Source organism: Syngnathus leptorhynchus, chromosome 4, assembly GCF_054491065.1.
Source record: "Syngnathus leptorhynchus isolate UIUO chromosome 4, UIUO_Slep, whole genome shotgun sequence".
Classification (NCBI taxonomy): Eukaryota; Metazoa; Chordata; class Actinopteri; order Syngnathiformes; family Syngnathidae; genus Syngnathus; species Syngnathus leptorhynchus.
This window is the reverse complement of record NC_141198.1, coordinates 14,357,902-14,372,021: the sequence shown is the minus strand read 5'-3', so window position 1 is coordinate 14,372,021 and position 14,120 is coordinate 14,357,902. Positions and strand designations below refer to the sequence as shown.

The 14,120-nt window shown below is 50.3% G+C and overlaps 2 protein-coding genes across 2 annotated transcripts; one reads left to right on the top strand and one right to left on the bottom strand.

The window, feature by feature from the left end:
- Positions 1 to 2,410: 2,410 nt before the first annotated feature.
- On the bottom strand, positions 2,411 to 9,924 carry LOC147058297 (kinase suppressor of Ras 2-like). The gene is made up of 4 exons (XM_085908969.1): positions 9,683 to 9,924; positions 8,188 to 8,328; positions 7,672 to 7,833; positions 2,411 to 2,902 (listed from the first exon to the last, which is right to left on the bottom strand). Exons 1-4 carry the CDS (start codon positions 9,863 to 9,865, stop codon positions 2,411 to 2,413), a joined length of 978 nt encoding a protein of 325 aa, XP_085765095.1. The 5' UTR covers positions 9,866 to 9,924.
- A 1,096-nt stretch (positions 9,925 to 11,020) lies between these two features.
- On the top strand, positions 11,021 to 14,119 carry rfc5 (replication factor C (activator 1) 5). The gene is made up of 11 exons (XM_085909947.1): positions 11,021 to 11,186; positions 11,918 to 11,982; positions 12,079 to 12,215; positions 12,278 to 12,357; positions 12,531 to 12,604; positions 12,676 to 12,835; positions 13,007 to 13,088; positions 13,157 to 13,286; positions 13,456 to 13,533; positions 13,655 to 13,709; positions 13,784 to 14,119. Exons 1-11 carry the CDS (start codon positions 11,140 to 11,142, stop codon positions 13,881 to 13,883), a joined length of 1,008 nt encoding a protein of 335 aa, XP_085766073.1. The 5' UTR covers positions 11,021 to 11,139; the 3' UTR covers positions 13,884 to 14,119.
- The last annotated feature ends 1 nt before the right edge of the window (position 14,120 follows it).

The following is a 14,120-nucleotide window of genomic DNA, read 5'->3' as shown; positions in this document are numbered from 1 at the left end:
TACAAATTGACATTGTTGTGAAGCGTTTGAAAGGGTGACATGCCGAGACAAAAAATGTCTTTTGAGATATCGGGATGCCTTGCAAAATTGGATTTGGATGACCTGACGTTCTTGTGGCTTTTGCCCTTGAGTTTGCCTTCCCCGGTCACAAGCGTGAGCTGAGTCTTATTGACTTGGACCAGAAAACTGCTACCGTTTTGCAATCAAGCGCTTCCCGGGGGAGGAAAAGGCCCGAGCATGTGTGACTGCTTGGTCATTTCCTGCTGAATGACGGCCATGCCGGTTATGTGTCCCCAGCCCAGCTCAGCTCAAGTCCAAGCCCCCCCCATCCGGCCCCTCGGGCTCGTAAAATACGTCCGGCCGCCTCGCCTAAGCGCTGGTGGAAATTCACAATCACGACTCTGGCTGTTAGCGCTCGTTAAGGCCGTCGAGCGGACGGATAACTGCCACGGGCATCCGGTTGCCGGCTGTGCACGGCCACCAGGTCTGCGTTCCGGGAAATCGTTTTGACTGGATTTTTGGACGAACGTTTTAGCGGGAGGAAAATGACTTTGAATTAAAGCGCGAAGAAGGCCGGGGAGGGACGACGGCGGTGGATGGACGCAGGCACGCCGCAATTGATTCTGTTCTGCCAGTTTCTTCTTCCTCGTCGCTTTTAGCTGGTAAAAATTGCCGGCGATGAGATTCATCGGTTGGTGTGCCACATTCGCAAGGACGACAAGCTCCAAGCAAAAGTGACATCACCAATGCAAGACTCGAGTCTATTGCGTGAGACTACAGGCCCGTTGCCATTGCCGAGGTCCGGGGTTGCATCGCCCAACCCCGTCAGGGACATCAAAAGGGTTGCGTAGCTCACGCACTTTGGCAAAGACGCTCCGAGAAGAATTATTGAATAGTTGCAGGTAACCATGGTGACGCCCGCTGTCGACACGTACGCGGAGGAAGCGGCACCGCGTGGAAACGGCGATGCGCGGGGCATAGGTTGCCATAGCGACCGCCGCACAGCAGCAACGGCGACGAGCAAAAAGCCAAAGAACAAGCGAAGCGCGCCGAGAGGTTTGACAGCTGCACGCGAACGAAGGAAAATGTTATTACTTGATGTTATATAAATATTTTGAAAATCATGCGTTCATTTTGTAAACTGCTTGCAGGACATTCAATGAATTACATTGAAAATTTCTCTCAAAAGGACACATGGAAAATAAGAATCTTTCCAGTGAGTTCTGAATGAGTGCAGATCATTATCACGCATGACTATCAGTCAAGCATTTCCCCAAAGTGACGGATGGCGTTTGCGCTGGCGACCTTTAACGCTCCGCCCAGGCCGACGATGAACGGCGACAGCGGAAAGAGCCCTCGCCGCCCAAAGGGGTCGGACCGGGGCGAGTCGCTCGGCCTTTTGACGCACTCGCATTCATCGATTCTCTGCCGGCGGAGGCGGCTAAAAAGTTCCCGAAAGAACCACGACGCGTCGGTACAATGAACGCCTGAAAAAAACAACAACGGACAAACAGGCAACAACAACAAAGTCGAGCCTTTGAAGCCCAACTCGGTTGTGCGAGTGCAAAAAGCCGGTCGGCGTTTGGAAAATTGAAAACACGGCAGAAAAAGTGGTTTTCTTTGGCTAGGTGTGGCTGCAGTTTGTTTTTGTGTTTGCCCTTTTGCTCGCCGGCAGACGGATGGCCAAAACTCGGGTTGGTGGCACCTTACGAAGAAGAAAAATCATCGGCACTATTGATTGTTTCTTTGATTTTGCGCGCCCTTTCTTGCGGTCGCACGTGTGGCGCCAAGATCAATAAGCATTGCCTCGTCCGGCGACTTTTCACAGCGGAGTTTGGGGAAAATTCAGCCCCCCTGAAACGCGGTGCTGTCAAGAGTCACGCCCCAGAGGCGGCACTTGGCTGCCACCCCGCGCTTCTTTTCCAGCTCCCTCGTCGGGTGACAACTGGCGCTGACAGCAAGCCCCAAAAAAAAAAGCAGCAGCTGCACCTGCAGCTTTTTAATCAGCTCTGGCCTGCGAGCGGCTTAATTGGCCGGGACGCAAGCGAACGCCGGCGGGGATTAACCGGCGACCCCGCCAGACATTCAGACGGCCGGAAGACACCGTGGCCTCGTCTGCGCCAAGATGTCAGTGGATGATGACGGCAAAGCTCTAAAAGCTGAGGTGGGGCCGGCGACAAACTTTGCAGACCTACTGGTTCAAGGTATCCATTTTTGTGTGAGCAAACCACGTGAAAGCGAAAGGCTGGCCTCGAGCGAATGTGCATTCCGAAAAGCTGGCGAGGAGAAAATAGCGGTGGCTGCAAACGTGGCCATTCAAAGTGTGAATGACGCACAGCACTAAATGTCGCCTTTGTTTTCCTGAAAGGCAATGTGTGGCGGCGGTGGCGGGCGCTTTGGCGGCCTCCACTTACTTGGGCGCGGCGGCGGTGGCGGCAGCGGCGGCAGCAGCGGCAGCGGTGGCGGTGGTCTCGTCCAGTCGGTTGCCCAGCTGGAACTCGTGCGACTTGCTGCGGTGCAGTGCGGTGAAGCCCGGCAAAAGGTGGAAGAGCTTGCGGCTGGGGGGCGGCGGCGTGCCCGGTGCCTTGACTCTGTTCCTGCGCCGGATGGGCGGCGTCGTGCTGTTGAAGACAGACGGCGTTTGGGGTAGCGCCTGGCCCAGGTGTCTCTGGCGGGGCGAGGGCGGCAGCGAACGGGGGCCGCAGTTGGAGGTGGGCGGCGCTCCCGCGGCAGGGCCGTCCGCCGTCAGGCGCTCGGCGTACGACTGGACTTTGGGGCCCTGGATTTTGGGGCCCTGGGACAGCTGAAAGCGGATCCACTGGTCAGCTTCCGGTTGGCACACGGGTGTGTTCTCCTTGCCCGACTCGGAGGTGGGCCACTGGATGGAGCAGTCCGTCTTGGCCTGGCTGCCTGTGGAGGGACACGCCCACAGTTCACCACGGCCGTGCAGAATGAGACAAACAGCCAGTGGTGGCGACTCATAAGTGGCGGTGGGAAAACCAAGCTTCAAATTTGCTGGGTTTTCCTTCTCCTCCAGATGGCGCTCTCTGTTGGACGGAGTCAGCGTGACTTGCTTAAAAGTTCATCTAGAGTGCCATCTAGAGGTGTGAAAAACTAAGCTGCTTCGTGAAGCAAATTTGAAGCATCGTTTTTTTGCCGCCACTAGCCAGCAAACGCTCAAATGTTGTATTGCGCAGCAGTACTCGACCAACAGGCGCACCACACGGATGCAGTGGCGATGAAACTCGGACCAGGGAAAGCCGAGAATGGGACGTTTCTCTCTCTCTCTCTCTCTCTCTCTCTCTCTCTCTCTCTCTCTCTCTCTCTCTCTCTCTCTCTCTCTCTCTCTCTCTCTCTCTCTCTCTCTCTCTCGTGTCCTGGCTTTTTGGGCCGTCGTGTCATAAGCGCAGGCATGCTCAGCGTGACGGCGGCTGGCAGATGAGCTTCAGATGGAGGCGAGGCGGCAAACATACTTTACCTCCGTTGGTGTGCAACTTATCCTCCTCAAGTTGTTCTTTGGAGGGAAATAAAACAAGAAGAAGGAAAAGTCAAGTCAAGGCTGGCCCGGCCGGCCCTGACCGGCCAGCACATTTGCATATGCGTCTCAACAGGATGCACTGGTATGCCACTGAATTAGCTTGGAGTTTTCTTTCAAGGAATTGCTTAGTAAATGGTGATTATTGAGCGCCACAAAGCAGCGGGCCCTGCTCGGCTCGCCTACGCTTCATATCTCGCTGTTGTGCCGTCACAATTCGAGACGAATCGCAAGACTCCGCCAAAAATGCGTGAGTCGGTTGCCCCCGTATCCAAAGGCGTGGCTTTCGTTGGCGGCCGCCGTCGTCGTCCCCGCGGACGCTCACTCCCGTCATCGGTTATTTTCTGCTTTGCCTCGTCTCAGAGGAGCATCAAAAGCTAACTTCAAACGCAAAATCAACACCGGCAGCATCAACTGAACTCAAAGCAACATTTGGAAAAAGAAAGAAACACAAGATGGAGTTTGAGTGGCAAAGGAGCCTCATCTACTCCACGGGGGGACGGGGCGGGGTCAGAAATCTGCAGTTCATTTTGGGATTGGCAGAAGGCGTCACATTAGCCGCACGGATGTCCATTGGGCTCGACGGCCCACGTCAAAGCGCGTCCAAACTTTTTGCAAAGTGAGACTTTGCTGCGGCTCCCCTCGAGACGGTCATGCCCAGCGAACGTCTCGTTGCCAAGGGAGACTGGCGTCAGGGGCGGAACTCGACTAACGTGAGGCAACTGAGGCGCCGATTCGTTTCCGTCCTGCCGAGATGGGCTGTGGGCGGCGAGGTAGAACTTCTCCTAATCCGACAAATAGAAACGGATTTGTTGGAAAGCGGCCGCCTTTCAGCAAATACCACGGACGAACTTGCGCCGCTTTGTGATCGACGGCCGACCGGGCGACCAGACTTTCAACTCAAGTACGAAAAAAAGTCGATAGTTGAAAAGGTGTGAAATTATAGAAACGGCACGCTCTTCTTTCTCGGGACTTTGTCGGGTTGGAGCCAGCCTTGCCTGGCATTGGTTGCCAGGCAACTGGATAGTAAAGATGCAATCAAATACAAGTCAGAGAAATTCATCAAAAGATTAAGACGGTCATTCTCGTCCCAAACACCTCAAGCAAAGTTGAAGCTTACAGGAAATGCCAACGTGCGCCTGTCCTCGCTGCTCGTCCTCAACAAAAATGAGAGCCGGTTGGGAACGAGGCCTTCTCCGACCTGAACAGCGCCGAAACCATACTTTTCGATCCAGACCGATGACATCGTCTCTTTTCATGACTTGGCCCAATACAAGCGTTGGAAGCCGCTTTCATGTTGATATTTGCTTTCCATGTTTTGAAGTAGACTCGCAGAAAGTGACGGGAAGAAACTTTTTTTTCCGCAAGTAATGGAGGACTGCTCCTAATAATCTGCCGTGGAGGGTGCGTGCGCGTGCGTGTAAATGTCTGGACACGCGCCGGAGTGCACGCGTCTGGTGAGTCACGACATTTGCGTCGGGCGGAGCGCGGTCCCGAGAGCGGAGAATCGCATTCGTTTCCCTCCCGCAGCCATCAGGCCGGTCGCAATTCCAGGCGCCGCGGTCTCATCCTCTCGGACCGTGTCTAATCCGGCCGGATGGTGAGCGACGCCTTTTACGTAAGGCAGCCAGCAGTCCCCCGCCCCTGCCTGTGAGTCAGCGGGGCAACATATCACACGGACGGCATCTGTAATCCTCGGTTTAGGAAACGCCAAACAGCCACCTTTGAAAGCTTTGGAAACGGCAAATGGGCCCCTTTGAGCTTCTGGGTCTCGAATGGGGGGCAGGGTGAGTCAAACCATGCTGCGTCGCAACGTCATCAAGCAAAGCCAGCATGCAAAGTTCTTAAATGAACCCACAAGATTGAGAGTGATCTTCAGATGCCCGTCATTGTCAGGTGCAGGCGTTCCTATTGATGTGTCCAGTGGGCCCACGTCCACCATGTTGACCTTTTGGCCTTTTTTTTTTTCTTTTTTTTTTTTTTTATTCCATGCGCCATCCGAGCCCAAATGACATGCAGTCACCGCGGTCAGCCATTCGTTTAACGACCTTCTGCTGCCGTTGTTTTCACGAGGGGGGCGGGGGGAGGGGGGTGGGGGCACCGTGCGTTGGTCAGCTGCTTCGCCTGCTGCCCAACGAGACGTGTGCCCGACGGTTGTCAATTATGAGGGAACGACATGTTGGACGACGGAATTCATATTTGAATAGAGCAATTGAAGAAGTAGCCAACAATGGAGTCATGATCGTGAGAAAATAACTTCATTGAGTCACGAGCCAACAGCATGTCTATGCATAGATGGACTGTCCATCCATATTAAAAACGTCATTGATTTTATTTCTTCATTACATTTCGCCATTGACGATGGACGTGTCTGTCCTGTGTAAATACGGAATGTGTTTTCGCACATTAATTGTGTGTTGAGTGCAAAAAGCCAAGGACAAAGACTTTTGTACACAAACACATCGTCACTTCCAAGCTAAGTGAGTCACTTGATGAGCTAATCTGATTAATTATCTGACTTAATTAGATTCCGTTTAAACGTGCAGCATGTGCGAAGGCAATAAAAAAATGGCGGCAGGCCATCCACGGAGATGAATGAAGGTGCCTTGCTGTTGCTGTTTCTTGTGAGGTTTTCTTCAAAGCTGTCCATGAGAATGACTCGCGTGTTTATTTATTCCTTGGCGATTGTGCGCTGGAGAAAGATAGCAAATGATGCGCCGTGGTCTCTGCGCCGGCCTAACCCTCACCAAGGCAAGTACAGGATTATAGCGAGGCTCTACTGCCCCGCCGGATCACCTTGTGGTATTGCAACTGTATTGCAAGAGTGGTCTTTGTCGCCCTCTGGTGTCTTAATGTTGAACGACAGCACTAAACTCAGCAGCGCAAACAAGGAAGCCTCAACAATTATGAATGGTCGCTTTTGATTTCAGGTCACTGTGGTTTTATATAGAAATGTTATATCAATGCATCTACAATGGGCACTTTAAGGTAGATTGAGTGAAATCCTTTTTTTTTTTTAAATGTGGAGACGAGAAAGACGGAGACGGCTAATGGAAAGCGCGTGTTTGCTAATTGTTGGCAATCGGAAGGCTGATGGCACTGCAACGTGACACTTGAACCGCCTACGCTACGAAAGGCAGCCAATTAATCATCAGCACTATATATTTAAAAAAAAATAAAAACATTAAAAAAATAGTGTGCCAGAACCACACAGCAGTGATCCAGCTTGCAATAATTGGATTCATTGGTTAATCTGTCGATTATTTTGTCGCTCAATCAGATTGAAAAACAATGTTTTGGTTTCCTTCCCTTTATTCAACCATGATGCCAAATTGGTTGTTCAGAAAAGATAAATTCATTATAATTCGGTTACTCCTTTGTCCATATGTTGTTGCAAAAACGACCGTCATTGTTTTCCAAAGTAAATGTAAATATTGTATTTTGATTCAACACAAATGTTATCAGTCTTCTTTCATTGCGGATGACGGCGATTGGGAAATATTTGACTTTCTGAGGATTTGTACAGTTTTGATTGAATAAAGAAGCTCCTGATCACTTCATTTATACATCGATTGGAATGGATTAAGCGTTGCACCTCTGTACATTGTATTTGTTATCCCAGCCTATCAGATAGTCAGTCCCTGAATGCACCACAAGATGCTTCAGCTTGGTGTCCAAGAAAAAAACCCATTTATTTTTATTTTTTTTAAGTTTGCTTTTATCCGCTTTTCCATTCGAAACGCAATGATGACTATAGTCGTTTTGTTCTTGTTTTGTTTTTCCGCAATCCGTGTTTTACTTTCGGATTTAACACTGATTCCGGGTTTGCCTGAAAATAATGACCATAAAACGTTTGGAGAATCATTTTAACGGAATGAACACATTTTGGTGCTGTTATTCGAATTAATTTTCTTTAGTTGGGGTGAAACTAAGCTTTAGAAGAAAGAAGTAAGAAAGAAAAGGGTTTGAGTTTTGTGTTCGTATGGCTGTTGTCAATCGCTCACTTAAGCGCGCATGTAGCGCCACCCGCAGGAAGAGAGAGGGAAACATACGTGCCAATAAAACTCGTGAGCATTCCCTGCTCCAACTAACTTGCGTAGAGGTGGGGCGTGGAGGTGGCAGGCAGGCAGGCAGACGGGCATCTTACCGAGCTGATGTGCCCTCTTAAGGCTGGCCAGCGAGGCGTTGAGGCGGGCGGATTCCTCTCCGTTGGCGCCGAACTTTTGCAGAAGCTCGCACACTTGCTGCTCGCTCATCTCCAGGAGGCCCTCCAGCGTCACCCCGGCGGGACTCATGTCCTACGGCCACACGACAGCAACACTTTAAGATGTGTCCATCTGATTTCCCATCAAGCAGGCTCACGAGGAACATTTGGAAGGCGTGACCTGGGCGATGGATGGCTTTGGATGTGCGCTGATACCGTGGTCAGCAACCCTTCCATTCATACGGATCCCCCACGAGAGGTTTTATCCATTCGATGCGGACTGACCGACCATGTTTAAGTCTTTTCTCACGGCAACACAGCAAGGTGATTCGGCCAGGCTGACGTTTTGGTGATACGTACTTTAAAGACTAAGCAACAACACAGCTGGCTTTCTGCCACTCAACTTTTGTTGTTCTTGTTTTTTTTTTTTTATGGCCTTCCACCTCACCTGCGTGACCTCCTTCCTCAGGTTGACGATGCGGAACCAGTGGCCCAGGCGAGGGAAGTCGTCCAGCTGGCCGCCGCGCTCCTCCAAGGCCACTTTGCGCTTGCATGACAGCTGCCGGCTGAAGTATTTCACCAGTTTGCCCTGACAAACAAGATGGAAGACAACGTTGGACGACAACATGCACGCACGCACACCATAGCGTCACCTGCCGCCCCGATTGGAATTAAGGTAGGTGAGTGGTGGTAAAGTTTGGGTAAGTTTTCTGTAACTTTATGGAAAAAAAATTCTTAGGACAGGAATTGTCTGGGAAAGTTCACAGCCGGTTTGTGGAAAGGTTTCAGTCACTTGGTGGAAAGATTTTTTATTACATTCCTGGAAAGGTTTGACACACTTCTGAAAAGGTTTCTGTTCAATTTCTGGAATACCAAGGGTAGGCAAATGTTTTCAGCAGTTTTTGAGAAACATTTTTGGTCGCATAGGAGCCATTATTGTCTTCATCTGTTAGAGGGTGAAATCTGTCTAAATTTCTTTTTTGGAAAGAATAATAGCAAACAAGGCTGGCAACGTTTTTCAATGAGCCTGCGATGTTATTTATTTGTAATTGTTGTTTTCTATATCGCTGTTGGACATGTCATGACTTGGGTTTATTGTTTAACCTCAGTTTGCTTTTTCGGGCAAGTGAGCATTGGGGGTCAGTTGAGGAGCTTCCCTTAGAGAAAACAAGTAACACCTTCGTGCCAAGCTCACCCCCGTGTGTCGTCGGTCAAGCCGAGCGGTTCCCAACGACATTTATTCTTCTCTACATTTTAGATTTGCTATTTTTCCTTTTAATCGAGTACAGCAGTCAAATCGGGACTTCTACTTTGACTTTGCTTGTCATTTGAAACATTTGAGAGTTTGGACTGCTTTTTGAATTTTTATGTCGGTAAAGAGTTCATTCATCATTGGCGGTAATTGAAAGAATCGCTCCTTGTTTGATTATTTGTTTGTTTAGTAAGCGCACAATTAAGATGAATCGGCCTTTCCGCTTTTATCTGAGCACCGCTTGGCTAACAGCAAAAAAGTCACACCTACTTTTGTAGCTAATGACATTTGCGACCCTTGACTTTTCCCCCCACTTAATTGTATGCATGAGCGCTACACCTTTTTACACAGGGTCTTTTTTCCCCCCCATTTTTCCACACAGGTGTGCAAGTCACCTTAGTTGTCCTTACATGGAGTGTGAGTACTTTTGCCACCCCCTTTGCATAACGAGCAAAAACCTGTGGAGGGGGGCGGGGGGGGGGGGCGTTTACATGAGGGGGGGGGGTCGTCTTTTCTTCCGCGTGTCCACCTGCAGAATACAACTGCAGCTCCCTCTTTTTTCCTTTTTTTCTCTTAATTTGCAGCTAAGCTCCGAGTTACGCAATGAAAGCAGGAAGCCACTTGCACGCACGCACGCACGCACGCACGCACGCGCTTGCTCGCTCGTTCGCTCGCTCGCTCACTCACTCACCTCGAGCGTGCGCATCTCCTTCTGCGTCAAGTCGTTGGATGTGGCACATTTGGTCCTCAAGCCCTCCAAGCTGGAGATGCTGATATCGATCATGTTCTGCACCAGCTCGCACTGTTGCAGCGCTTTGTGCGCGTTCGCGCGCGCCGCACGCGGGCCGGTCTCGTCCTCGCTCATCGTTCCCATCCACGCACATGCACGCACAAGCCTCTCCGCTCTCCTCACTTCTCCTCTCCGCTCTCCTCTCCTCTCCTTTGCGTGTGTGCGACTGTTGTCACGCGCGAGGAGAAAAGATCCAAAGAGGCGGCAGGAGGCGTCGCGGCGACGTTATTAACGGCTCCATCACGGATGAAGATGACGATGCTGATGCTGCCTCATCACGGTGGTGATGGAAGAGGAGGAGGAGGAGGAGGAGCTCGCAGGATGGCGGACGAGCAGTACGACGACTTCGAGGGTCGCGGAGGCTCCGAAATGGAGAGACGCAGTAGGGGGGTGGGAGGGGGGAGCTTGGGGCGGGGATGTCCCTCAAAGCGGTTCAAGGCGATTTGCAAGGTGGTGATGGTGCGGGGTACTCCCCCGACATGTTAGCCGTCTATCAAAGCAGCGGAAATCTCGCGAGATCACAATCGAAACTCCGAGGGCGGGGAGGGGGTGGAAAAAAGTACAGTTCCAACTTTGAACTCTTCAGCTCATTGCTATTTCAAAATGTTTTGTAACTATCAGAAGAAAAGCACACATTTCTTTTAGACTGACCTCGAATTTCCACACTTTCCGAAATTATTATACGCAGTTCCCAAAATTACTCCGAATGGATGGATGGCTTTAATTTTTGTGGATACCCTATTTACAATACCTAAGCATTCCTCCCACGTTCTAAAAGCACGAGTCCAGATTTGGGGTAGGCACATGATGGTATTATCATTTATTTTATTTATAAAATATATATTTTCATGACTATTAAATAAAATATTTATTAAATAAAAATAAAACAGTTATAAAAAGGTTTATATGATTTAGAATTTTAAATAAAACAGTTATAAAGAGGTTTATATGATTTAGAATTTGGGAGAATAGCACATAATGACATTAACTGTAAATAATGCGAGAAAACAATTCTATTTTTAAAATGGACTTTTACACAATTCCCATATATGTATTTTTTATTCATTCATCTCATTTACGAGGGCTAAATTTACATAAAAATATGTCCTGTAATGATAGAAGAAATATCCCCGATGATTTACGTATCTATTTTCAAGAATATCTTAATAATGTTTCGAAAATATCCAGCTCAACGTGTCAAGCGTTTTTCCCCAAGTTTCTACTATACCATGTCCACAATACCGGAAAAGGATTTACCATTGGTCGTGACGTTGTTTCCGGTTTGTGTCGCGCGCGGTAAATACGGCGAGTTGGAGTGGCGTCCCGCTGCCGTTTTCCTTCCGTTCCACGATTACGTGATGGCTGCCACCGCGAAAACACCGTTGCGGTCCACAAACTTACCCTGGTGAGCGAGACGCGGCGTCGCCAAGCCAAGTTAGCCAAAGTCGCAAGGCTAACGTAGCATAGCTTAGCTTCTGTTACCTTCGGTTCCTGCCGCAAATTCAAGCAAGTCCGCTTCTCTTTTCATCCTCGCCTACTTCAACCGCTTGACTCGAGTTTGCAGTTTATATCCTGTGCACGGTATCAGAATTATTTTAAGCTTGACATTTTCCAGTGGGGCTTCGGCTTCCCTCACCGCGGCCGCGGGGAAACCAACACCAACAACGGAAGTTTTTCTTGCGCCCGTTTGAAGAAAGTAAATGATGTCGAACTTTAACTATCATTGTGCTCACTGAAATTGTAGTTAATGAATAATTAAGTGATTTATTAACGTATTATTGTACAAATCCATGAATCTGGAGCTTTTCACCTGTAAATATTCTCCCATTTCTTCCTCCGTTTTTTTTTTAAGCAAATACCTGCTTTTACAATTGACATTTTTGCTCATTTTTTTTTTTTACCAAATCAGGAGCTGTGTTGTCATCGTTTTTGTATATGCTTTTCTGTTTGAAAAAATGAATGAAGGGAAGGAAATCTGTTTATTTTTTCCTACGAATGTGGATTAAACTGGACAACATGGCTACTCCTTAGTTGCCGCCTTAATCCAAAGCAGCAATGAATCGCCACGCGTATCAGCGAGTGCTGAAGAGCGAATCCTCGCTCATGTGCTTGTTTATTCAACCGATTACGCTCCAGGGTGGAAAAATACCGACCGCAGAAACTGGACGACCTGATCTCACACAAAGACATTCTCAGCACCAGTAAGTCGAAAGCCATGGGCGAGCGGCGAGATGAAAAATAACACGCAGGTGTTTTTTTTTTTTTTTTTTTTTTCCCCCTTCTACATAAATTTGCAGTCCAGAAGTTTATCAGCGAAGACCGACTGCCACATCTGCTGTTGTACGGGCCGCCCGGGACCGGCAAGACATCCACTATCTTGGCCTGCGCCAAGCAGCTATACAATGGCAAGGAATTCAACTCCATGGTTCTGGAGGTACGTCCCCTCGGCCCGTTCGGAGGGGCCAGGCTGCGTTCTGACCGAAGCTGGCGTTGCAGCTCAATGCGTCGGACGACCGAGGCATCGGCGTGGTGCGAGGGCCCGTCCTGAGCTTCGCCAGCACCAGAACCATCTTCAAGTAAGACGCGGCTCGCAAGCTGTTGGGTGCGAGTGGCACGCCGGCTTCTTTCCCCGTGGCGATGAGGAATCATCCTTCATCATTTGTTCTCACTCTCGGCGCTCTCTTCGAGCAAGAAGCGGGCGAGCAAGCGGCTCTTGACGGCTTTCCGTATGCTTCCCGTGCCCGTTCAGGAAAGGCTTCAAATTGGTGATCCTGGACGAGGCTGACGCCATGACGCAGGACGCCCAGAACGCCTTGCGGCGCGGTGAGCCTCACGCCAGCCAAAGGCGTCCCTCTCGATGAGCGCTTCTCACGTGTTGCCGTCACCCGCGCCAGTCATGGAGAAGTACACGGAGAACGCCCGCTTCTGCCTGATCTGCAACTACCTGTCCAAAATCATCCCGGCGCTGCAGTCTCGCTGCACGCGCTTCCGCTTCGGACCGCTGTTGCCCGAGCAGATGATCCCCAGGCTGGAGCACGTCATCCGGCAGGAGAGGTCGGTGGCCGCCGGCCCAAACACCAAAAAAACACTTTGACCTCGGGAGTGAGTGGCTCATCTTGCTCACAACGCACGCTGAGTTTGTGATGGCCTCCACGCGGATTGGAGGAGAGGCTCCGACTTTAGCGACAAGCGCGAGTTTACGACAGCCTTGTTCTTTGTGTCCAGCGTGGATGTCAGTCCGGACGGAATGAAGGCGCTGGTGACCCTGTCGTCGGGCGACATGCGGCGATGCCTCAACATCCTGCAGGTGCCGCTCTCCGTCTTCTCCTCCCGGCGGCCATGCGATGCTTTTGCTTGACACGCCCGACTTTGCAGAGCACGGGCATGGCGTACGACCGCGTCAGCGAGGACACGGCCTACGCCTGCACAGGACAGCCGCTGCGCTCTGACATCGCTAACATCCTGGACTGGTCGCTCAACAAAGACTTTGGCACCGCCTATAAGCGTAAGTCCCGACACCCGACGTTGACATCGGCGCATTCGGATCCGACTGGACAAACGGATCTGAGGAGGGCTGGAAAACTCTTTGGGCGGCCGGTGAAAAAGTCAATTTACAGAACGTGCTTATGGTGGGTCACCGCCTCCCCCTCATTTGTCTTTTGCGCGTTCCCCAGAGATTCTAGAGTTGAAGACGCTGAAAGGTTTAGCGCTGCAGGACATCCTCACGCAGGTCCACCTGCTCATCCACAGAGGTATGGCCGAGCGTCCATTTTGGGCCAACGCCATCTGTGAGCTGTGCTGGTTCATCTTGAGCTGCATTCCAAATGAGCGCTGTTGTGTTTTCTTTTCTCGGTTTGCCATTGGTTTAAAAAGTGGACTTACCGCCCTCGGTGCGCATGAACCTCCTCATCAAGCTGGCGGACGTGGAGTAAGTGGGCGTGCGCGACGTGGCCAAAAGGCGAAGCCGGCACGCGCTGACCCCCCGCCCGCTCTGGTTTTTAGGCACCGGCTGGCATCGGGCACCAGCGAGAAGATCCAGCTGAGCTCCATGGTGGCGGCGTTCCAGGTGGCGCGCAACCTGCTGCTTAGCGAGGCGCAGTGACGCTGGATTGTGAGTGCTGCGGACGCAGTCTTTCCTCAAACAATTTCTTGACTAAACTAAATGCGGAGAAGAAAAACAAAAACACTTCCTTGCAGCATTGTTTTGGGATCAAAGTTACTCATGTTTTATTCGGCAAGCATAACAACATAAAAAAAAATCAAAAATACTCATTTGTTTTCCACAAAATTTGTACCCAATTTGATCTTTTTCAAATAAAGCTTTTTTTTGTTAATTCAA

Bases quoted from the DNA above. Each gene is read 5' to 3' on its own strand.
- LOC147058297 (XM_085908969.1), bottom strand. From the start codon at position 9,865: ATGGGAACGATGAGCGAGGACGAGACCGGCCCGCGTGCGGCGCGCGCG. The intron at 8,329-9,682 runs GTGAGTGAGTGA...CTTGTTTGTCAG, and splicing joins AGGAGATGCGCACGCTCGAG to GGCAAACTGGTGAAATACTT. The intron at 2,903-7,671 runs GTCTGCCTGCCT...ACAGGCAGCCAG, and splicing joins ATCAGCTCGGTAAGATGCCC to GCCAAGACGGACTGCTCCAT.
- rfc5 (XM_085909947.1), top strand. From the start codon at position 11,140: ATGGCTGCCACCGCGAAAACACCGTTGCGGTCCACAAACTTACCCTG. The intron at 11,983-12,078 runs GTAAGTCGAAAG...ATAAATTTGCAG, and splicing joins CAAAGACATTCTCAGCACCA to TCCAGAAGTTTATCAGCGAA. The intron at 13,710-13,783 runs GTAAGTGGGCGT...TCTGGTTTTTAG, and splicing joins ATCAAGCTGGCGGACGTGGA to GCACCGGCTGGCATCGGGCA.